Below are 25,666 nucleotides of genomic sequence, written 5' to 3'. Positions count from 1 at the left end.
TCAGCCCCTCCTGTGCCACTTAGTCTTAGAGAGTTGCCTGGACCAGAGGGAATATGCTGGGAACCAGATTAAAATGTAGTCGAGAAATACTTAACAAAATAAGTAAAAATAAATACTGTTATCTTAATATGGTTTTCTAAGTCATTATGCTGCCAGCAGGGATCCTTATGTACCATTTAGTGACCGGTTTCTCTTTGAGTTTGACAGCACTGGCCTAGAGGCCTGGGAGGTTGTGACTTGACCAGAGTTACGTACTCAGCATGGGTCAGAGCTAGGACTTGAATCCTGGCTTCAAGGCTAGTACTTTGTTCCCCACACCACACATCCCTCTCTTTGGCAGATGACTTCCTAGACATTGAAAAGTGCTTTCCACAAAGCAGAACAAATCTTTCTGTGACATGGAAGCTGTAGTAGCCCCAGCAGTTTGCCATTACAGTGAAAAGTAGAACCCTGTGTGATAAACCAGCTCTTGCCCCAAGCTCACTTTGATCTTTCAGGTTTTGCTGCCTTCGGTTGATTTATAAAACATTGAGAACAGTGTGTTATCAGTTTTTCTGCTGCCAGAATGGAAAATGTGTATGAAGCCATGTGGAATGATAACATTATTTTTTCTCTTTAGAAGAAAACTACTCCATTGCCTATAGGGTATGTTTTAAATATCTGCCCTTGGGATGCATCTTGAAATTATTTTTCAAATTAAACTGATAATACTTTAATCCTCCTTGTAAACTTTTGTATTGTCATATATAGCAGTAACAGTGGGATTTTTTTTGTTTTAAAATTTTTTTAAGTACAGGTATTTTACCCAGTGAATAAATTTTCTCTTGATCAGTGGAAATCTGCAACTTCTAACCCTACAAAGTTGCTTAGAACACTTGAAGGGTTGTGACTTGTTTAGTTTCAGACAAGCCTGTATATGTGTCAGACTCAAGACTTAAACTGAAGTTTTCCTGACTCTGAGACCCAGCTCTCTATCCACTATTCCATGCTGCCTTTTTTTTTCCCCCCAGCTAGGCAATGGGGTTAAGTGACTTGCCCAGGGTCACATAGCTAGTAAGTGTTTTGTGTCTGAGGCCGGATTTGAACTTAGGTCCTTCTGAATCCAGGGCCAGTGGTCTATCCACTGCGCCACCTAGCTGCCCCTTCCATGCTGCCTTTTCTAATAATGTAATTTAATCCTTCGAATAAACTTTTGATTTTACTGGGGTTAAGCAGGAACAAATATATAGTCTGAAAAGCAGGCAGTTATATTAGCCAGAGTTCCAATTTTATTTTATTAAAACTGCAAATAAAATACTGAATATTGACTTTTCCATTTCCAACATTAGAAATAGTAGTATTTTATAAACATTTTCCTATAAATCCTTAAGTCTTTTGTTTCTTGAAACAAATACAAAGTGAAAGCTGCATAGAACTCAGAACAATACTGTGTCCTGTAAATAAATATCTGTGCTGATTTCTTTAAAAAAAAGTTTTTTAGTTGGTGGTAGGTCTCACTAATATGTTTAAGTATTCACTCCAAATGCTAGGTTAAAGGTCCAAGGAGGGAAAGCTCATTTTCATTAATAGTGAAAGACTTTTTAAACTCATTACAAACATTTCTTCTGAATGTTAGAAGAATTTGTATCTATTATAATATGTATTACTATGACCTATATTTATCATATAAAATCATATAGATGAATGAACTCGTATCTCGTCAAATGTTCTAAATTCCTTGGTGATGGATGCTTATAAGGCCATAGGATTATTGTAATTGATATGTTGTATGTCAAATTATAATTTTGGGAAGTCATACTTCCAGTCATCTGTTATCCAGAGTAATTAGAGAGGGAGTATTTAAGAAGCCTTTCATTTTTTTCTTATCTGACCCACAGTGCTATGAAACTCTTCTTTATGCACTTAGCTTGTCCACTTAGGAACAATAGAATTACCCCAGCTAGGATAATTTATAGTATTCCTTCCCCTTGTGACTCTAGATTCCATTAACTGAGAGGGTGAACAACATAGGCCCCTTTTCTTTGGTAGAAGAGCTTTAGCATTATGGTGACCTTTGGGTGCGAGCTATCAGTAACATTTATCTGTGAGTTAGAATCTGCTAGGGAAAATGTAAAGCCTCAGACCATTGCACCCTGACACATTCCTTCTTTCTTTTTTATAGAACTTAACATTTACAGCTCTGTACATTTCTAGGATTTATAACATTAAAAAATGGCTTCCATGCAGAGCAGCAGTTATCACTTCCTGACCCCCTGCTACTGTTTGTATCAGCAGCAATTAAAATTTGATTTACTAATCCCTCCTTGCTGCCTCTCCAACTTCTTATTTTTCATCTTCGTGGAGCTCTAATGCTGTTATAGCAGAGCAACACCTCCTCAGCCATCTGGCCCAGGAGAAGAGGCACCTAAACAAAATCATCAAAAACAAAGAACATGAATGAGCAAGATCAGAATAGTATGAGATGTGAAAAACAGGAAAAGGTGGAGAGAAGAGAGCCAGGATTGCCAGCCTTTTTGTTTCAAAGATGAAAGCAGAGTCCAGGGATGTTTGAGTTGAAGGCTCTCCCTTTGCTAGGAAAAGATCCTCCCTTTGCTTTCTAGAAGAGAATAATCCACATTAAAGTGAGTAGTTAAACTTTTTCCAAATCCATACCAGATGCTATTAGCTGAAGGAATTATAAAATCATTGGAGTCTTTAAAAGATCTCATCCTTCCATATTCTTGGGAAGTATGCCTGCATTTGATTAGGAAACCTGCTCTTTCTTTAGGAAGAGACTATACGTATAGTTCATGAATTATATCCATATTGCCTTAATAAAACATCACATAGAGGTTGCTTTTAAATGTTGTGCCATACTGTGAGGAGAAGGCATTGTGTTGGTATCCTCAGTGCCAGAAATTACTGGAATTACTTAAGTGCCTGTCTGGATAGATTTTTAATCAGTGAAATCATTTGTAACTATATTGCAATTGCTATTCAAATGCTACTAATACAGAAACTTAAGAAAACTTTTTTTTCCTTTGAGGGTAGACAGTCATGTGTTGGCTGGTTTTGCTGAAATAAATATAGCCAAACTAACTTTTCCTCAGTGCTTTGCAGGGATTCTTAATTAAAAGAAAAATAAAAACAAAATCCACAGTTACAGGAAGAATACGACTAATTAACTTAATTTTTGTCATTGCTTGCCATGGCTTCACCTTTCCTTCTGTATATTGCTCTCATGCTTCCTAATGCCCTAGCAGAATGCATCGACAGATCGTCGAGGAGAATGGGAAATCCAGCCCAGCCGGCAGACAAATACCTCGTACCTGACATCTCACTTGGCTGCAGACCGGCATGGGGGATCAGTGCAGGTACTGCCTTTATTGCCTTTGTCTGACCTTCCTAGCTTGGCTTTTGGAATATTGGCATGCTTCTGTCTTTGGAATGGAAACTACTACCCAAGGGTAAGCTGTTCTTCATATTTTTGACAGAACTATCCATACACTAAGTTTTGGCTTAATCGAGCTTACTGAGGTGTGGATCTCACTCCTAGTTATTGTCAGGGAAGTGTAGGAATGTCAGTAAGCAACTAACGTCCTTATGATTTCGAATATTGTTTTCCGATTGACTTAGTTTTATAACACAGAAAAGTAAACTACATGATATAAACTCTCCGTGTTAAACTATATAATCTGCCTTCAGGGTTGCCTGGCCATTTTAAACATGTTTAAGCTTAAAAAGATGTTTAAAGGTTAAAGAGTTGAATTAGCGTTAGCCAGTGAGAAATTGGACTAGGAATAGAGAACCTTGAATACATCATGATGGTGTGAGACATAGCCCCAAGGCAACCTTAGGGTACACTAGTACTTATAAGTAGTGTTAACTGGTTAGCTTTGGGCAGAGGAGGTTACATGAGGCTTGCTCAGCAATGATCATGCTGACTTGTACTTTGTATGAGAATATGCCTTTGGTATATTTTCGACTAGGTATTCAAGAGAATGGGTTATTTCTTTTCCTTTACAGTAAAAAAAAAAAAAAAAAAAGTTATCCAGAAGAGACACCTCAATATATTTCTGATGTCATCTCGGTTACCTGGATTCCCTTTTTCCCTCTTCAGTGCTAAGAACACCATCTCCTTAAGTTTTCTTCATTACTGATTATATTAACTTTGTTCCATATCTTTTTGTCACATTGGTCGATTACTATGTACTTGCATCAAGGAGGACCCACTTGTAAGAACCCCATCATAACATATTTTCTGTTTGAGATATCTCAGAGAAGTAGTAATTCAATTTGGAATTAGGTTGTTGTCCTTAACATGAAGTTTGGGATATTGTAGCACATTCTCTGTAATGATTTGATAGATTGAAAGAACTATGAGAAACACAAACTCTGGTGGCATGGGGAACACACAATTTGATGTTTCCAAATATGGATTTTTACATTGAGTTCAATTTAAGATTCATTGTTTCATATATCATTTTTCCTCTCTCCCTCACCCCAGAACAAAATCCCACCTTTGGTCCAGCAGAAAAAAGTGCCACTAAGTTTCATTTGGCATATTTGTGTTTGTGTTTGTGTCTGGTACTAGTTATCTTAAACTCATTAAAAAAAAAAAGTAAAGTTTTTTATTTAGATTAAAAAAACACAGGGGAAGCTAGGTGGCGCAGTGGATAGAGCACTGGCCCTGAAGTCAGGAGGACCTGAGTTCAAATCTGGTCTCAAATCAAACACTTGACACTTAACTAGCTTTGTGACCCTGGGCAAGTCACTTAAAAAAAAAACCAGACACAAAAAAAATACTTGATTAAAAACATCAAAAAATGCAAGAACGTCTGAACAGTAAATAGTTCAGTTTTTGAAAGACTTTGCAGTTTTAGTAGACTGTAAGTTCAGTGTGATTCAATAATGTAACATGGAAACCAAAGCTGATTTATCTTAGGTATGTGAATAGAAACATAATATTCATAATAAGAGGAATTCATAGTCCTGCTTTGTGTAACAGTCTGCCCTAGTCAGACAACATCTGGAGTACTCTATTCAGTTTTGTGTCATGTTGTATGAAAAAGAGTAACCTGGAGCTTATCCAAAGGTGACCAGGACAATAAAAAAACTCAACACCATGCCATGTGAGGATCAGTGGTAGGAAAGGGGATTTTTTTAGCCTGGAGAAGAGGAGACATAGCAGGAACATGATAACTGTCTTCAAGTATTTGAAGGCCTGCCACACATAAAATTTGTTTTGCTTGGACCCAGATGACAAAGGCTAGGAGCAGTGTGGGAAAGATGTAGAGAGGCAGAATTTGACTTAATTTAAGAAAAAGCCTACATAAAAATTAGAACTGTTCAGAAGTGCATTAGGCTGCCTTTAGGGAGGAAAGATTGCCTTACTGAAGATATTCAAGTGAAGATTGAATGAACTCTACCAATTCAAGGACCTGAGAGGTTCCTTCCAAATTTGAGATACTATGATTCTGTAGTTACAGTTTTCTAGGCCCAGTTCTGACAGCATTTCCTCAACAATATCATGTTATATTTGTTGTATTTCTAAAATTGTGGACAAAAAGATTCTAGTCCTAATCCATCCACCCTGAGCCAAAACCGTTATGCCATTATCTTGGCAAGTACTACATTGCTCAAAAGCAGTGTCTACTGGCACAGTAATAATAAAGTGGTTGGCCTGATTAGAGTTATTTGTAATTAACATATTCCCTAGATATAGTCATAAGTATGCCATACCTGACGAAGGAATAATATATAATAGGGCCTCAGCTCTCAACTGCTTCTCCATTTTAATAGTCTGGTCTTCAGAGTTCCTGGATTTTGAAAATTGTTCCTGCAGTGCTGCTGTGGAAAAACTATGTTGTTTGGTCCAAATTCTCAGATTAAATATATTTCGATGTTTTATAAAATTGTCTTACTTTGAAGCCATTTTAGTTAAATTACCTACTTGATTTCTTACAAATCTTAACCAAATAAAGTAAGATTGTAGAATTAAAAAATTATATTTAGTATTTAACTAACTATGTTATCTTTTATATCTACTAGTCATTGCAATCACATAATTGCAATGACTCTCTGAGTATTGGTCACATTCTCTAAAGAGGTGAACCAGCTATGTTGATGACCTAAGTTGGCCGACCTAAGTCAACCTTTCTGAGCCTTAGCAGTCTCTTTTGTCAAATGAGGCTGTTGGTCTTTCAGCTCCCAAGGTCTTTGCTTCTGTGAATAATGAAACAAGTTAGTGTTAAGGACTAGGGAATAAAATTCTGATTGTCATTGAAGTAGTGCTGACGTTTATCCCTAACACCGGACCTGCCTTCATTGGTGCTCCTTGGATATTGTTAAATAATACTTGCTTCTGAGAGTTTTGAGAGCCCAAAGAGAATAAAATTTATATTTTAAGATGAAAGGTCAGATATTATTTTATGTTGTTCATATCCTTTATGTATAGATAATTTGATGAAATATAAAATTCTCTCTTGGTCCTATATGAAATTTAAATAAAGGAAGGTGAACTTAACTACAGTACTAATTCTGTATAGAGCAGAAAATGGGGATGTGCAAATCAAACAAAAAAAAACCTTTAAAAATAAGTTCACTCTAGAAGTTATGACTTAGAAACCACACTAGTAAGGTGATTCATTACCTTCACCATCATACTTTCCATTTATGCAATGCCTTATAGTTTGTCAAAACACATATATGCACATAATTCCATTTAATCCTCACATCAACCCTATGAGGTAGTCAAAGCAAGTGTTATTATTTCCATTTTACAGAATAAAAAACTGAAGTTGAGAGGTTGTACCTTGCTTGCACTCTCAATTGTAGTAAATGGCAGAGCTCTCCTAGAACTAGACTATGTGACATTTAACCCAGTGTCTTGTCTACTGAACTATTCAAACAAGAGTTTTGTGGGTGGGCATGCCCTCTTCCAGCTTAGAATTCTGCCGTATAGGTTCACGAGGCAGCATTTAGTGTTTATTGACACTTGGGAGGGAGGGCTGTGTTTTATTTTTTATTATATCCAAGAATAGAAACCTTAGTTTTTGTTCCATGTTTTCCACTGACTCATTTGTACCTCCTTTTCTGTTCTCTTTAATATAGTATCAACTCTACTTCAACTCCATTTAAACATGTGTTAAATAAATATTTGCCTTTATTAGGCATTGTAAGCTCATAGCTATCTAAAACAGAGTCCCTGCCCTACAGCTGCATTAGCATAAGTGAAGGCTGTGGAGAGGCAAGAACACTGGTCTGGGGGCTCTTTGCCCTTCCTCTTGTACTGTAACTTTGAACCAGTCACCTCATCTCTCTGGGCCTCAATTTCCTCACCTGCAAAAAGTGAACATTGATACAGCCACTCCTTTTTGGCTTTGACAGCTTGTAGGCCGGTACATAGACTTGTAACACTTGTGGTGTTTCTACAGAGCTGCTCTGGAAGTGCCTCTTTTTTTTTTTTTTTTTTTTTTTTGGTGAGGGCAATTGAGGTTAAGTGACTTGCCCAGGGTCACACAGCTAATGAGTGTTATGTGTCTGAGGCTGGATTTGAACTCAGGTCCTCCTGACTCCAGGGCCAGTGCTCTAACCACTGCTTTTTTTCCTAAAGCTCTGATGCTCACAGAAGAAATTTATTAGCCTTCTCATAGGTATGCAGTTAGAATTTTAGTATGAGAAGCATGTGGAAGGTATGAAAAATGAGAAAGTGAACCGATTCTATCAGGATGGAGTCAAGCAAGCAGGGTTCTTCAAATTTTGAACTCTGTTTTTAAGCATTTCAGAGCTACTCTGGGGGCACTCTTGTTCAAGTACAGGTTGGACTAGATACCTTCTGAATCTCCTTCCAACTGTGAGAGTCTTAGGATGCTGTGATCTTGGTCCCAAGATCTATTAAGTGCTTTCCCCAAGCAGCAGTTTGGGTGTTTCTTGTGAGGTCTGTTGTAATGCTACAGATGACTTTTGTCAATGGTGAGTGTGGACTGCTACAAATTAATAGCCACTTTTTTTGTTCTTGGAAAAGTTACACAAAATTGTATGTAGTAGCTTGGCTAGTAAGGCCAAGTACCAGCCAGTAAGTACTTGGTTACAACTACAGTTAGTTTTCTTGTGTTGATGTCACATACTTTGCTAGCATTGTGGTGATACACCATGATACCAAACCCACTCCTCCCACCCATCAATCTTCACTCTTCTTTCTGGAATATTTGTTTTTCAAAACATCTTTACAACTGTCTCTATTGAGAGGTATTCAAGGAGCCTTTTAGCTAGTGTTGACTTGCCATTGGAGCTTTGTAGTCCCAGGGTGGGACTGGAGGTCGATAATGAGTTATAGAGCCATTCAGCTCTACTTTGCAGTTTTTCCATATCCTTAAGTCATGATATCTGAAGTGGTGAAGAACCCAGAGGATCCTATCTGGCACTGTTAGGCACCTGTGTAAACAAGCTTTAAGATAAAATGAATGAAACCTATTTGCTGCAAGTAGGAGAGGTGTGAGTAATCTGATATTTATCTAAATGAACTTTCCTAGGTTACAGTTGAAAAAGAGTAGTCTGTGAAAAATGGCACAACACTGAGAGAGTTGAAAATTAAGATTGGTTATTGGGAGGATGGGGAGAGTTTTATTATAGTCTGCCATGTCAGCAGAGAAGACTCAGAAATCCTGTAACTTGAACAACTTCAAAAGGAGCTAGCCAAAGCTCCAGAGAAGTTTTTGAAAAAAATTGTTTTTGAATGTATTATTTCTTAAGCATATTATTTCTTTCTTTGTTAGAACGTTTCTTGAGGCCTGATTTTCAGTTTGCTGAGTTCATGTAATTATAGCTTTATAAAATGAAAGAAAAATCACCTATTAAGTTGATTTAACCTTTAGGGGAAAACTGTGACATTTTTAATTTCATGGTTAATTAGAACAAACCTTTGCTCGAGGAGGAAACTGTGGTAATTTGTTACATCACCAGCAGAAATATTGTTTAGGTTTTGTCTTCTTATGTGTTACACATTCAGAAGCTTAAACATACAGTCCCTAAAGTATCATTGCTATCAACACGGAAAACTAGGTGTTCCAGGAACTGTCCAACTGAAAGCCTCACCTTCTGTGTCCAGCCGCGCTGCAGAGCTGCCTGCTCTCTGGGCCTGGCAAGCAGCTCTTTAGAGAGTAGCCTCAGTTACACTGTGCCTTTTTGTTTCAGGTGGTAAGTTCAACAAATGGAGAGCTGAACGTTGATGATCCAACGGGAGCACACTCCAATGCACCCATCACAGCGCATGCCGAGGTGGAGGTAGTGGAGGAAGCTAAGTACGTTCATCTTTCAGGGGGGCTTTTTGACCATGGTTTCAGAATTTTTTTTCCCCTTTAGCCCTCCACTTTGAATATTTGATGCCTGTTTCCATAGCCTTTCTTCTTCGATCTTGCACTTTGGGAGTTGGGGGTGGGTACTTTTGCATGTTACATATTGCTGTTGCTGATCTTTCTTAGCTGTGATGCCTGCAGAATGTCGTTTTTGCCAGGAAAACATATGGCAGAGAAAATTACTGAATCAAAATGATCATATTATAAAGAAGTTCAACCAGTAGTCCCAGGCTTCACAAAACAGGAATGCTTCATGTGGAATGTGTTAAAAAAACGTTCCATAAATTCAGATTGATGGCCATAGTGGTCTTCAATTAGGTCTTAAATCTACTGCCACATCTTCCTTTATAAATCTTTCTGTATCCCCTGATTGAGTGCAGTGTGGCTACAACAAGGTAGATTATGTAAATAATCCTGAGTCTCTAGATGGAGACGAATCTTTGGAAGGCAAGGAATTTATAGTATGTCTCATTAACATGAATGGTTGAGAGAGTTACTGATTTGCCTTTTCTGCTTCTTCTGCATGTATATTTATTTCCCTTTTAGCGTTACCCCTTCTGCATGGTCCATGTTTAAATTCTTTGGAACAGGGGTGTAGAATGAAATGGGGAGGGGGTAGGGAAACATCATTTCCATCACCTTGCTTCCTCTTCCCCATGAAAAAGCAAAGCCAAGTTTGGATTCCAACAAGTGTCTTTTGGGGAAGTTTGCCCTTCGGTTATTTATTTATTTCTGCCAGTGCTAGCCAACTTTGGATGGAAACCTTTAAGTCCTTTCAGTGATTGGTATCCAAATGAATGATCAAGTTGGGTTGCTTTTCTGAAAACACAGCATATTAATAGAATCTTTTTGTCCTGGGTAGTCTCTTGGGCCTTCAGTAGCTTAAATAAAAGTAAAGAAACAACCCAGTCTGAGTGCATTTTCAAAAAAAACAAAAAACAAAAAACATTAACCTGTATCTGCTTTCTTCTCCCATCTTAACATGGGTTTAACATATTTCCCTATTCTGTTCTTGACATTGTTTGCTAAACAGAGTTTGCTTTGAAAGTTGCCTTCCTTTGAATTCTAGAAACTGACTTTATTCTCAGTATGCGGAATGCCACTGAAAATGAATTGGGCTTCAGTTTTCCATTTGAGTGCCCCCTCACTGTCACTGATCTTTACATTCAGTTCATTCTGCTGCCCAAGGGCACCTGCTGCTTTTTCAGTTTCTAAAAGGTACAGTTGACACAGATGAGGGATAGGGACAAGACCTGTGATTTCACTGCTAAGAGTACTGTTCCAAATGACAGAATTGCCGGTCGTATTCTCTAGAATTTCCTAGAGCACTAAGAAATTGAGTGACTTAGCTAGCGTTAACACATCCCATACGTGTTGGAGGCAGGACTAGAACCAAATCTGGCTAGCTTCGAAGCAAGCTCTCTGTCCGTTTCATCACACTGCCTCTGTAATTGCCATAAAGGAAACTAAAGAGACAAACCAAAGATAGTTTTTGGTAGGGGACCATTGTCATTGTAAAGGGACAATCTCCTTATTCTCAGGAAATGTGCTGAATTTTCTTTTCACCATTTTTTCATTTCCCCTGCAAAGCTATAGTAAGCCAGTATAAGGCAGTGTGTTGCAATTTGGCTCAGACACTGTGCCATTAGGATTGCCAACAATGTTTCTCACTCCCGCCACCCTGATCCTCTACCATTTAGAGTACCTTTGTGTAGGAACTGCTTGGAAGCAAGGAACAAAGGAGGGAAAGAAGCAAGCATTTATTAAGTGCCTAGTATGCTAGGCACTGTGCTAAGTACTTTACAAATTTTATCTCGTTTGATCCTTATAACCCTGAGAGGTGGGTGCTATTATTATCCCATTTTACTGTAGGGGAAACTGAGGCAGACAGAGGTTAAATGATTTGCCCAGGGTCACATAGCTAGTAAATGTCTGAAACCAGATTTAAACTCAGGTCTTCTTGAATCCAGGCCCAGCACCTTACCCATTACATCACTTAGCTGTTGTGTTTAGATGTGAACCCATATCATATATGCTACATGTAAAGTATGATAAAAATTTTCTGTGCTTCCCATAAATATAATAAATATATAGGCCATGGGATGATTCCTCTCTCACAAAAGAACAGACTCATTTCATTACATTTTTGGTTAACTCGTACATTAATTGTGTGTATGTGTGTGCGTGTATGTTTTGCATGTGTGATATAGAACTTCCCATACTAGACTTTATTGGAATAATCAAAACCCCCTGGGTTACAGAGATAGTTTGTAAAAACTTTTCTGAAAGTTCCATTGAGCCATTCACTGTGGAAGGACTACTGTTCCTATTAAACACTGTCAGGAATAGATGATCCATAGAATTAGCATGGCCATTTGAGATTGTCTATAGATCCTCAGGTTTAAATTTTATTTTCTAACATCCAGATTTTTAAAAAATTTTTAAAAAATTTTATATGCTAATCACTCTCATAATAGTGACCAATCCATCTTGCTTAGCAGAACTATAGGATGCCACTTTGTCTTAATTCTTTTTTGGCTTTCTATAGGAAAATTTTTAGAGTAACCATAGCCACAAGATCATTCTTCTATATAAGATATTGCAGCAGCCAGAATTGTTTGGATCACCCTGCGTATTCCCTTAGTGAAAACAGTTGTGATATCACTTGCCATTCTTGGGCAAAGTGTAGGTTTTGCTTTGTGTTGAGTCTAATGCTTTGGGACATTGGCAATTTTTAGACTATAGAACTTTACCCCTAAATAGTTGATTTTGGAATACTCATCCATGTTACGATATGGAATTGAAAGAAACATAAAATTACCTTGACTTTCCTTAAAAAAGAAAGGCTCTGATTTCTTCTTTTCCACAAAACAGATGACATAGATAATGATTTGAGTATTCTTATAGGGGAGAAACTTTAGTTTGGGATAAAATAAGTGATCTTGGTGATCCATTGACTTGCATGGAGTAGACATGGTCCCTTATTTACAGAAAATAAGTGAGACTAGTGAAGATGATTACAATTATGCTTATAATAAGACTTAATCAAAATTAAGACTCATTACCATCCCTTTTTTGAATCAGTCCGCTATTACTGACTTGAAGCCAATTCATCTGAAATCTTTTTCACATGCTTAGTGGGGGAAGCACTAATCCACAGCTTCTCCCACGTAAGCACCTATTGATAGAAAACTTAGAGGTGAGAGATTCCTATGCTCCATCTCAGAGTTAGCATAAAGCTAACCTGGTAGCATTTTGTAAGGTCTAAGAGTACTTGTTTTCTTGTTGGGAGCCAGGAACAACCTTTGGACTGCTTTGGTTTCTTCCAGGCAATACCATTTGCTGTCTCCTCAATAGTCCAGATTCCCTTCTATCTCCTAACAGCTTTCCTTAATGGCCCATCCTGGCCTTTCCCTTCAGTTCCTCCACTTTTGCCCCATCCTTCACTGAGATTCTACCGTTTGAATGCTTGTTCGAGGTACTAACTGTCCGTTCTCTTTAAAAACACTTACTGAGTAGCCTATGTCTCCCTCATACCTGCTCCCTCTTCCTTCTCCCCGGGGAGGAGTTAAGCTAAAGTCAGATGTGCACTGCATGTTTGCATGGCTCACAGTAACTCACTTCCATCTCACCTCTGTGAACTAATCTTTCTTTCTCTCTTTCTCTTTCTCTCTCTCTCTCTCTCTCTCTCTCTCTCTCTCTCTCTCTCTCTCTCTCTCTCTTTTCCTTTCTGTGTTTTTCTCTTTACACACTCTGTAGCTGCCTGAAAATGCTCAACTTGTGGTGAGTCCCTCTCTCCAGTCCACATGCAAGGGGAGCGGACCAGACTAGACTGGGATTGGCAAAACCAAACAAAAGTGACTTAGTGACTGAATTGCTTCAAAATGCCACCCTGTGCCATAATTATCCAATCTGGGGAATTATATCCACAAGGTGGGGATGGGGGTAGACAAAGAAGGCCTATACCCAGAAATTAGGCTGTCCTGTGTATGCATTCAAAATCCACCCCCCTAAAAATTCTCATTCCCTTTCTTTTTGGCTTAGTATATTCCCCCCATCCTCCCGAAATTAACATGACCAGATAATGTCAGAAGGAGATGGACAGAGCTGGGGAGTCATAACTGCTCAGTCTCCCCCCAAGGGATTATTCCTCACAACAAAGGAACTGAAAATTGGAAGAATGATGCCTTGCCTAAATGATGTCATGTTCTCTAGCATGGAAATCAACTTCTTTGAAAAAATCAGTGGCTTCTGTTGTTTGTCAACAGGTTCCACTACCTAGGAGTTTATGGGTTTTCTGGGTCCATTGAGAAGAGTGTTACCCAAGTATTGACTCTCTGAGGGATACCTACCAAGGGAGGAAAGGATAATTTGTTTAATGACTCCATCTCTATAAGATCACAGAACATTTAGTCCAGAACTAATTCAGGTGGAATGAGCTGCTAAAATATTGAGTCCTACCTAGCCTTTTTGTCCTGGGCAAAAAAAAAAAATCCTAGAATTTGTCCTGGGAAGTAACATAGAATACATGAAAGGGGGTATCTGAAAAATACGGAAGTGCTAAAGAATCCATGTGTGGTGAGGAATGTTCCTATGAGTGGTTGGGTGACCTTCCTCCCTACCAGCCTTCTCCCTGGACATTGCCTGAGGTCCTCCCAGCCTCTCCTGAGCTTGTCTGTCTGTTGTAGTCTGGGGTTGTATCTCTTCCACATTGTCTGCATGCACAGGGGGTCACATTCTGTACAATGGTCACACCCTTTTGACTGCTTTGTTTCTGCCTGTGTTCAATGACCAGTTTGGGCATCCTCTCCTGAACCCTTATTGACCAAGCCAACTGAAGCACCATGTTGGCCAGGAAATAGAAAGAAAAAAATCCCTTGAAGGGAAAGGGAGGGGGTAATAATGAAATACAAAAATGGGTGTTTTGAAGGTAGAAATCTTAATTCTGGGATATCCATAAGTGAATTTGGCCCCTTATTCTTTTTTGAGTAGATAAATGTTTGTAAGTCTGACTTTGTCATGTTCCATCTCTCCCTTGAGATGTCAGTCATATTTCCCTGAATCAGTAAATAAGCAAATATTTTTGAGTATCTGTTGTTTCCACAACATTGTGCTAGATGCTGAGGGATATACAAAGAAGCAAGGTATTTTATATTTCTTGCCCCTCAAGGAGTTTACAGTCAGTTGAAAAGATGTGTATGCATAAAAAGCCAACCAATGCTATGAGGCAATGAAAAAGTGCCAAAAGAAAGGTCGAGACCATAAATGCTATGGGATGTCAGAGAAAGGGAGAAGCTACTGGTTTTAGAGGGATTTCACCGAAGAACTAAAACTGGAACTGGATTTTGAAGGATTTGGATAGGTGAGGAGGAGACAAGCTGTGAGAAGTATTCCCAGTTCCCATGAGAGAGTAGAAGTTGATAGAGTGAGCAGAAAGAATTCTAGATTGAGAGCTTTGGAAAGTATCTTAGAACCCACCTCATTTCCCTCGTTTGACAAATGAAGAAACTGAGGCCCAGATAAACTGTGACTCGCCCTAAGTGACACAGACAGTGAGTAGAAGAGTCAGGATTTGATTCTTGGACTTCTCTGACTCCAGATCCATCCCTCTTTCCATTAAATCAAAGCTTGGAAACGAGGGGAAAAGCTTATTTCAGCTTGCAATTGATGATGATGCTTGGAGTCTGCTTGGCATATTTGGAACTAAAAGCTGTTTGTATGATCTTTGAGGCACAGAGAATTGGTGTAGAGAGAATCAAACCTAGCTCCCTCATTCTTTTCTGAGATGTGGTAATGCCTACATACATGGATTTAGTGATATCTGATCTAATATCTAGTAAGTAGGACTTTTCCACTATCCTCATTAACTCTTTTGGTAGATATGTCTACAGAAAATAAGGAAGGAAGAGAAAAACAGATTGTGGGGAGTGGTCTTCCGTGGGTGGTGGTGGTGATGATGATGTTGATGATGATGACGATAATGATAATACGTATATAGAACTTTGAGATTTGCAAATGCTTTTTTAAAGTATCTCATTTGATCACGACAATCCTAGGAAGTAGGTACTATTATTATCCTTATTTTACAGATGAGAAAACTGAGGCAGACAGAATTTTTTTTTTAAGTGACTTGCACTTTAAGGTCGCACAGCTAGTAAGAGTTCAAGGATGGATTTGAACTCAGGGCTTCCTGTCTCCAGGTTCAGCGTTCTGTCCAGTAAAGATTTAAAAAAAAGGTACATGTTACGTCTTCATTAAATAGACAAAATCAATTAGATTGAACACATCCCAGCTCCTTAGAGCCATATATTAAAATTCAATGATTCGGCTATGCCACTGTCCTCTACAGGTAGTTGAATTTAGCATCTAACATTAGATCATGATGTGCCAGTTAGATGAGATCTGATAAACAATTTGTGAGTTTTTTTTTCATAAAGGATGAAAACTGACCCATATGTCATTAATTTCCCTGAAGGTCATGATTAACAAAGCTATTAAAATATCAACCCATGGGGCAGCTAGGTAGCGCAGTGGATAGAGCACTGGCCTTGGAGTCAGGAGGACCTGAATTTAAATCCAGCCTCAGAGACATAACACTTACTAGCTGTGTGACCCTGTGCAAGTCACTTTACCCCAATTGCCTCACCGAAAAGCGCAAAAAAAAAAAAATCAACCCCTCACAACTTAAATTGTTTTATTTAACTAACTACTGGATGGTCACTTTAAGTCCAGAAAATAAATGCTAGTATTTGCTCACATTCCACCTTTGACACTTAGTTAACCTTAGTCAACATTGACCAAGCATTAATTAATCAAAGGTTGTTTGGTCCTTATTTTAAAACATTTATTAAGTGCATATGCATCCACGATTTTCTGAAAGCTGTACTGTCTATCACTTATTAACAGTAAGCAACAATATCATTGATGCTACTTGGAGGAAACCTTTCGGAAGGACTCTAAAATCCTCTTAAGTTCTTACCAGTTTTTTTTACATTCAGATGGTTACTACTTATCCCTGATTAATTATTAATTTCCAATTCTAAGAACTTTTCTCTGTTGAAGTTTTGAGTATCTGTTCCTTTGGGGGGGGAATTTTGGAGTTTTGTTTTTTTTTTTTAACTGGGGTCCCTATGTGGAAACTCCAATTGGTATACATGTATACATACATGCATAAATACATAGAAGTGCATTTTTCCTCCAAAAATCCCCTGTATAAAAGTGCAGCCTTAATATTATTTTTCAGTATGTACCTATATGTACTTTTTAACTTTCAAAGAGATCTAATTTTAGGGAGCTCAGCCTAAGTTCAGAGCATTATGAGGTCTTCTTTTTAAAGGAAAATTTGCATTTGACCTATATTTCCAAGGTGTCTGAATGAAAAACGGGGTCTTAACTGCTAAGAAGTTAGCAGTGGTGGGAAAGAAGTAGCAGATATCTGATTCCATTAATATTAATGTTCTGAGCAGTAAACCTAAAATTAAAAGCCTAAGAGAGCCAACTTTAATTACGATTTTCTTTTAAGTTATTAGCAGGTCTGAGTTATATCTGTAATATAGCTTTCCCTTTCCTCTATTTTCCCCACCTGACATGTTCATTTTCTGTGTTTTACCACCCTGGAAGGAGCCTTCTCACCAGCCCCACCATTGCCCTCACCATCCCACTTCTGGACTTCTCATTCACTACAAAAATGACTTTCCTCTTTGTTCCTTCAACAAGGAAATAACGAGGAAGTAGGGGCTGGGGGTGAGCCTCAGGCAAAGGGTATCTCATAAGATCAATGCCATCATTTGGCACTCTAGGGTTTGGCAAAGGAAGCTGGCCCTAAACTCAGCATGGTGTTTTACCCTTAATCCTAAGCATGACCACTTGTTAAACACAATGTGGAACATCAGCTGAAGTCTAGGTAAGGCTATATTTTGCCTTATTCAGTGTCACTTAGCAATTAGTTGTCAGATCAATGATCCCTGAAAGATTTTAAAAGATGTTACTAAGGCGTTCTGATTTCCTTTTTTTCTTTGTTCACTATTAGTAGCATGCTCAAAGGCCCCCATTCTGAGCTGGAGCTTTTCCTGATCTCTCTACCAAGAGGTCCTCGGTTGTCCATTAGATTCTGCAAGAGCTTCAAGCATCTGCTTTCAGTGAGATTTGTGTGCCTCAAGTCATTCCTTACCAATAGTGCCTGTAGATGGTCCTTGCCACCAGTCAGAGTTTTGCTGTTCAGAGAAAAGATGCAAGCAGGGTGTTGTGATGCAGCCCAGCAAATTCCCAGGCCTAATTCTATTGCAAAGAAAAGCAAAGGGGTTTTATGTGGAGAGCTAGAGCCTTTGCCTCTGGTCCCTCCAAGTTTCTGGCACTTGGTGGCCTGCTTTTCAGTAGTGTGGGGGGAGATAGATTGGGTCATTTCAGATGGAGACAGAGCAGCCATGTCTTCAGATTTCCTAGCAGACACCCATCGTGCATGCTCTATGTGGCAGGCTCCTGTCCCCATTGTTGAGGGGAGAGAAGCCCACCACTCACAGGTCAGAGGGGTAGCAGGTGTCTGTTGGGGCTCCAGGCCATTGGCTGACTTGTGTTGTCCTTTGTGCTCCAGGTGCTGCTGTTTTTTTAAGAGGAAAAGGAAGAAGACTGCCCAGCGCCACAAGTGACCAGTGCCTGCCAGGAGTCCCCTCCCCTCCCCCAAGCCCTGGGGACTCTTCAGTTGCACCTGCAGCTCCTGCCATTGCTCGTTAGAAAGGACTCCTCCCTGGGAGGAGAGCAGAAGAGGAGAGGGTGGAGATCAAAAACCAAAAAGAGAAGAAAACAGATGTCCCAGAGGAAGCCAGCATGGGGTTGGCCAGTGCTGAATTGGTTCACCGCTTAATTCCAAGCCGGAGGCTCTTGGTGGGATCCAGATTCCTGGCGGCTCCACCACTGCTTGCACTTGGGGCTGCCTAGTTGACTCTCCTTCCCATTGTTTACAGTGAAGGTGTCATTCACAAAAACTTGACTACTATTCTCTTCCTCAGTTTACTCCTGTGCTCTGCCTTTCCCTCCTCCAATGAAAAGACTCATAAGTAAAGGCTTTATATTCTAACGTAGGGTGAGAGGACCTTCCCAGACAGGGTGGGCAGCTAACAAGTGGGAGAAAGGCAAGCCTGGAGTTGGAGAAAGATTTCCTCCACCTTCCAGGCTCCCATAGTAGAATTCCTCTTTTTGTTCATCTGTGCTGCCACTGATCCCTGATCTGGCCATAGGATGCTGGTTCCTTCCCTCTTTCCCTCCCTACTTGTGATGCTACACTCTGGCACACAAACTATGAGAAATTTGCAATCTACTGTCCCTGTAGAGTTGGTGTTCTTGGCTTTCTTGGTGAACAGGCGCTATTCTCTAAACAGTAATAGGACAGTGCGAATTGTTTTGGAAAAAGAAAAATTGACCTTATTGCACTTTTAATTTTTTAATAACATGGCAGATGCATATTGTGTCTGATTATTTTGGGGTTTTACTTTTTCTTTGTGGAGGGAGTGGGGCTAGTGCAGCCACTGAGGGAGAAACGTGGGTCCAGAGAACATTCTCAACATAAGGATCTTGGTCTTCAGTACTCAGAAAAAAAGAAGCCAAACCTCAAGCCATCTGAACCATCTCGCTCAGATTGGCAAGGTCTGTAAGGAGCCATACTTGAATTTCCAGTCCTACTTCTCAGCTGTCGAATGTCCCTCCCAGAGCCTCGTGACCTGACAGTTCGGTGGCCCTCGCTTGTGTGCATATAGACACGCTAGGTTGGACTGAAGACTAACTTCGGGTAAATGAATTATCCTAGAGAAGCAGATGACCAACCAGGAAATAAATAAAAGAAGTGTGCTTCTCACACAGCATGGGTCCTATCTGGCTAGATAACTGTGACTTCCAGATGACATTGGGGTAAAATTGAAATAAGCACTACCACACATTTCTGTGGGAGAGAAAAAAAAAAAAAACAAGGAGGAAAGCCAGCATGGCAAGGAAAGGAGTGGACTTGTTCTTTGCCTTCTGATTGTGGAATGAAACTGGGGATGTTTGTCAGCAGCTGAAACAAGGCCTGGTGTAGACCATGTCTGCTTACCAGGCTGCTCCTGCAGCCAGGCTGTAGACCCGTGTGATCTGCCTCACATTGCTGTAAGCAAAGCCTATGTACACCTCCCTAGGCAGGTCAATAAACCTAGCTAGCAGCAAGAAACAGTGTCGAGAAATTAAACACTGGAATAAATGGGGAAGGCAAGATTGCTTGGTTCTGGAAAACCTTGGGGAAAAGGGAACTGTAGAGAAAGATTTTAAATCACTTTGTCAATTTATATAGCAGGGATAACTGTAGGATGGGTGGGGACAGTGAGCCTAGAGAGGGGACAGAGATCCCTTCCAAGTAGAATGATGAAGAAACTAGGTCTCCTTCCACTCAAAATACTCTGCACACCATCATTTCATGCTGACACACCACTGGGAAGGGGCTCAACTCTTCCACTTCCTGCGTGAACAGGGCATAATCTAGTTTTAGTATTTTCATTCTCGATTTTCATTGGAATTCAGTGGCTTGTCCAGACAGTGATAAGAAAGTGGTAAGATTCTGGCCTAGCAGCCTAGACTGATTGGCAGGGGGCAGAGGAATTATCTTTATCAGGGAAGGGTCTTATTTTGGGAAGGATGAAGGGGAGGGAAATACTCCCCTTCTCTCGTCTTAGTCTCTTACTGTAGAAGAGCGAGAGAGAGCTCTCTATGAAGGAAGGTGGCATCCCTTGGTCTTAGGATTTTTATCACATGAAAGTCCTGGTCTCCAAATTTTGGATGTACCTTTGAACTTTCAGATGTGGAGGGAGTTTCTAGTAGTTAGCCATTTTCTGCTACCAAGTCTCTTGTTGCCTTACTTGAATGGAGCAGAAGCAGTGCTGGCTAGAGCCATAGTGGGGCTCCAGCTGCTCCAGGAAGACCTGGGCTGGGAGTTTAGCTTCACTGACTTCTTATTTGTGTAGCTCAGATAATAATTGTGATTTTTCTTTTTGTTAATTTAGCAAGAAATCTTTCTACATGTGAAATGCAGAGCAGTAGGGAGGCTCCCTGTTTCCTCCATATCCCCCAGAAGACTTTGAATGTTTGGGACTCCACTTCCTTGCCCTGTTATCTGGTGGTTATACTCCAGTTTGTAAGACTTATATATGGCTTTGTGCTGGTTTTTAATTGGTGCATATGCAATTCTTTTAACTACTCCTTTCTTATCCCTTCCCAAAGAAGGGTCTGCCAAAAGGCACCCAGGAGAATTCTAGAAAAGGGGGCACATCCTAGAAGAGCCTGGTGTGGCCTAGCAATCTCAACTCTAACCAAGTGCCTCTCACCAAAAAGAAGTAAAGGCAGTGTCCTAGCCTTGCCTGGCCACCAGGTAAACCCACCTACAGATGTGTCTATGGCTTTTCTTGGGTCTTAACAGTTTTTCTTTGAAGGGATAGCTCTTGAAGGGTGGGATTTAAGTAGCTGGAGGGCCTCCTTCCCAATGACCTATTCCTCTGATGCCCTCTGAAGATTTAGCTTTCATGAAAGAGCTGTAGAAATGAGGAGCCAGATCCTTAACATCCTGGTAATGTTTCATGTCTGCCCAGGGCCTCTGCTAAAGTGGTATCACACTGCTGTCACTTGGAAGAAGCAACTCGGGAGTTACAGGGTCTTCTGATGAAAAACTGACTGTGGGAGACCTGCCTCCAATGAATATTAGGAACAACCTTCCCTGCATACCTAGAGAAAGAGTTCTCAGACAAGTTAGCAGACAGCTAGCTACAACTCATGAAACAGGGCTTCCTTCCCCTCCAACCCTGTGATTGTCTAACATTGTGGCCTCTAGAAAGAAATTGTTAATGTGTGAAATTCCAAAACCGTTTGCAGTGTCGATTTTAATCTTAATTCCATACTGCAGTAATTCAAACTCTTAAGTCATTTTAATTATTCTCTGGCCATCAGAGATTGACCAAAAAAAACCCAACAAAACATTTATCTTTAAATAACTTTAAGTATAGGAAACTCCCTTTGTTTACTTCTGCTAATCCTATAATACTGTACTGTTGAAACTCACCTAAGCATATGCAGATTGGTGTTAGTTACATCCTAAACAGATGGAGGTCATACTGGAATTCCACCATCTTTCCTAGTCCTAAACTCCCCAGCTATACCTGTTCTCTCTGAACCAGGTAAATGACCCTATCATTGTTGTGGCCAAGTTTTAGAGAATTTTCCCCATTAGCAGGGCAGAGTTAGGAACTGTGTTGCATCCTAAGCATGAAAGAGCCATTCCATCACCACTCACCCTGTCTCCAGATCTGCTCAGGAGCTTCCCACAGACCAGGCAGACTCTTATTTTAGAGTGTCATGATCCCTGCACCAGAGCCCAGGAGACTGAGCAGCTTCTCCCTCCAGCAGTCAGCTTGCTTTTGTAATGGCTTCAGGGAATATTATCTGACTGCTCTCTGACAAAGGGAGCCAAGGAAAGGGAGAGTGTGTATGCTGGGGGGCTCACAGAGAAGAATTTCTGCCTGCTTTAGGCTCACATGGAGAGCTGACTAATGCAGGGGCAAGTAAAACAACAGCTTCAGTAGACAGCCATGGAGGATTCCAGCATGTGAGTAGTGATTGCTTATTTATTCTCAGTATACTTGAAAATGCATTAAAGCATCTGCTGCCCATTAGCCAGAAAAGGTATCTCCTTTTAAAGCAGCTTCCAATATAGCTAAATGGAAAAGTACATATAATGCTCATTCAGTGTTGATTCTCAGTGTTAGTAACTGCTTTTTAACACCAAGAGTATGCAGCACTTGGAACATTACTTCAAAGTGGTTACTAAGGATCACAGCCTTAATTTTTTTTAATGTAAGACATAACCCCTCCTCCTTGCCCAGTGAGCATGGCATGCATTTCTTAAAAGCACTACTTCCAGCAGAGTATTTCCCAAAAGGAACTTGTCTTTTTTCCCTCTTGATGTACCTCCATGCCCAGGCATGCACATACTCTAGACCTCCTTTGTTCCTCTTCCACTACCCCTAACCACTTTTTCTAGGCCTCTCCTTTTCCTGCATTTAAGCCAGTTTTACACACAGGTTAGCCAGCCTGAGTAGTATCTAATGTCAGAGCAGGAGTTGGGCCAGGGTTCCCTGGGTTTGGAGCATGTGATGCAGCCTTTGTGAAACAATTAGAATCCACCAAGGCCAATACTGTCTCTCTCCTGGGCTGCTGCTGCTGCTGCTACTCCTGTTAGTCATGATATATGACCCTAAGGTGAATATGACCAAGCCTAGGAGTCCAGAGAGTTGGAATGATTGCCTTGGTCTCCCTTTCTGCCATCAGTGTGTGCTTTAAAAACAAAGGCACTGCCTTGAAGGAAGCTGCTTATCCACAGACAAACCAGGGCCTGGTCACCTGCACAGAAGCCTTATGGATATCTCCTAGGCCCCCAACTCCTAGGGTCTTCACCACGAAGGATCAGTTAGGAATCTAAAGTGTGATTTTTTTGTTTTTTATTTTGTTTTTGGTTTTGTTTTTTAAAGGAAAGGAAAATGTGACCCTTTTGAGGGTACTTGAAGTTTTGAGCAGTGTTTTAACCGCAAAGTAGGAATTTTGATGTACTTGACTAATTAAGCAGTCTTAAAACATTGGTATGTTTTCTTTAATTCCATTTCCAGGTAACTGAGTGGAGAAGAACTGGTTTCTCCATTGTACTCAAAACAGTAGGTAGATTTAAATTCCGCTGAGTATAGCCAGTGGAAAGCATATTTCCCCAAATCAACCAGAAAATCCACTCCAGTATTTGTGTGTAGATCAGCCTATGGAGAAAAAAGTGAATGTGTATTTCATGTATTTCTAGTTTGATTTACCAAACTCATTGTTATAAAAAAACCTCAGTTATCTAAACAAGATTTTTTTTTCAGTCCAGTAAAATTTCTGATGCCATCATTGTCTGCAAGGTGTCACATTAGAGAAGTGTCCCTGGTAGCATATGGGGGTGGTCCGTAATCGTCCTCCTGCTAATAAATACCAGGAATGTGGTGGTCTTGACAGTCAGCTTTCTTCTAACCCGCCCCACCATTGTGCACGTGACCTTTTTCTTTTTCAGTGTTCCTCTTCTTGAGCTCTAGACCAAATCCCAGGTTATCTCTTGCACAGAAAGCCTTTAAAAGGTTTGTCAGTCTGTTAGGAATGTCTCAGGAAAATGAGCCATTTCTTTGGGGGTAGGGAGTGGAATTATATACTGACGTGTGTGTATGTATGTATGTATGTATTTCCTAACCCTACCTACTTACAGCTCAAGCTGCTCTAAACTGTGTTCCTGAGTATTCTCCGAAGAAAACAAATGATAGATGAGTGCAGCATGCTGATCCTGGTAAAGATTCTCATTTGTCGAACAGAAAGAAGAGTAACAATAGAAAATATGTAGATGATACCAAAAAATATTTTAACCCCCCATGGAAAATAATATTAAGTCACAAATTCCCACTGGATATATTGCAAGCTATAATTTATTTTGTTATTATTTTGTCTATTTCTTTAACTGTTGCCCTTGTACTTTCAAGAGGGGATGTTGGGGATATCGATTGCAACTTTTTTTTTAACTGTAAAATGTATAAATCAGCTGTGGAAATCATTTTTTAAATTGATATCGCGTGGATGTGTCTGATTCTTGTTAAATGCCTTTTTGAGTTTTTTATCTTTTATTTTAAATATGTAATGCAATATTTTATTCATAAAACCCTGGCACTGGTCTCGAAGCTCAGCTGTGAAAATGAAACTTGTAGTATTTTTTAACATGAATGTCAATTTAAAGTGTATTTGAAATGGTTCTACCGGGATAAGGGCTTATATACCACTGGGAAAAGCTCCTCCCAGGGGGGAGTGGCTTTCTTTGGAGAACATGGGTCCTGATATCTTTGTCTCTGAATTGCCCATTTCCTAGGGCAGCAGGAGAAATACAAATGTGATCTTAAAGTACACCTCTTCCCCACTTTTGGGAGGGGAAGGGACTCAGTTTGCACCCTTTTTGTATGTAAAATAAAATGTCTTACCTTTCAGGCTGGTCCTATTTAGTTTTTCTTTTTCTTTTTCTTTTCTTTCTTCCTTCCCCCCCCCCCAACCCCCTTTACGTTTCTAGGGGCTAACACTCAAGCCAGGACCAGCCTTGGTGTGATTTAGGTTCTCTGCTCATCTCCCCACCCTGGTGCTGCTGAGACTCTGGCATTAGTCTTTTCATTCCTTACGAGTGAAGCCTTGTCCTCTCCCTGAGGTCCTATCTTACGCTTTTTCTGGATTGGAATATTACATGAGTTTCAGATCACTTTTGTTAGTAACCTCTGTTAGTATAAAAATGTTAGATTTGGGGGAGGGGGGAGGAGAAATCAGCAGCTGAGGTGGGGAAGTAACGGCTGCTCTGATCCAGTTTTTTCTAAAGTGGAGATGAAGTCCATCGTGTGGTTTAAGAATAGGAAAAGAATTGTCCTCTGTTCCAAAAGGCTCTGCACAAATTGAATCTAGTACGAACCAAGTAGAAGAGAGGACCTTTGAACTCTGGTGTAGCTAGTAACTCCAGGTTAATAGTGTAGGAAACACTAAGTTGCACTTTTTCAGGACGGTGAAAATGTAGCTACATTAGCTCAGCTACAATTTAGGAATGAGTCCAAATCTTGACAGTGCATGTATCTTCCAACAATTGAAGACTGAAGTAATCTTATTCTCTGTGTGGCAAGTGTGTACATCTTCTCACCCATCCCCATGCTAAATCCCCTACAGTTTTTGACATTGTATGTATAATTCAGTCAGCAACAATTCAATTCAGCAGATACTTTTTGAGCACCTATTTAAGTGCAAAGCGTTGTGGGCTTGTTAATGGAGATGGAGACAAACTCATAAAAGGAAAAGTCCCTGCCTTCAAGGAAGACTGTACTGTGATATTGGATCGGAGGTTGGAGTACCAGAGAAGAGGGCAACTGTCCAGAATTGAGCCATTTGAGAAGGAAAAAACATACACAAAACTCCCACAAAGTTAGAGAACAAAAGTATATGAAAAAGTGGAAATATGGTGGGAATTCTTTGCCCTATAAAAAGGAAAGAACAACGGGCTAGTCTCCTAGGAATGCTTAATGAAGGAGGTCAGAACAGCCATCTCGAAGCCATACCCATGATCATTTAAGGGAGATTTTGATTGAATTCAGGTGTCATAAATTTCCAGTTCTTCAATTTCCTCTGACCATTTCTAGGCAGGAGAGTACCTGCCAACCTGCTGCCCTGTTGAATTGATCATAAACCCGTCAAGGCAGTTTTTTCTGGTCTCATTTAAATATTTTTTTAAAAAG

The 25,666-nt window shown here is 40.0% G+C and overlaps 1 protein-coding gene across 5 annotated transcripts in view; it reads left to right on the top strand.

The window, feature by feature from the left end:
* Positions 1–24,388, top strand: part of CSNK1G1 (casein kinase 1 gamma 1) — a 97,733-nt gene extending 73,345 nt beyond the window's left edge. For 2 of the 5 annotated variants that reach the window (XM_027851651.1, XM_027851650.1), the window contains 3 exons: positions 3,243–3,353; positions 9,175–9,281; positions 17,926–24,388. In XM_027851651.1, the coding sequence (XP_027707452.1) occupies positions 3,243–3,353; positions 9,175–9,281; positions 17,926–17,980 (273 nt within the window). In that variant the 3' untranslated portion in view covers positions 17,981–24,388. The remainder of the gene's footprint in view (positions 1–3,242; positions 3,354–9,174; positions 9,282–17,925) is intronic. The other 3 variants (XM_027851652.1, XM_027851649.1, XR_003568228.1) reach the window with 2 other exon arrangements.
* Positions 24,389–25,666: the final 1,278 nt, after the last annotated feature.

The sequence above is a fragment of the Vombatus ursinus genome, unplaced genomic scaffold, assembly GCF_900497805.2.
Source record: "Vombatus ursinus unplaced genomic scaffold, bare-nosed wombat genome assembly UNPS02009205.1, whole genome shotgun sequence".
NCBI classification, from domain to species: domain Eukaryota; kingdom Metazoa; phylum Chordata; class Mammalia; order Diprotodontia; family Vombatidae; genus Vombatus; species Vombatus ursinus.
This window is presented reverse-complemented; position numbering and strand designations above follow the sequence as displayed.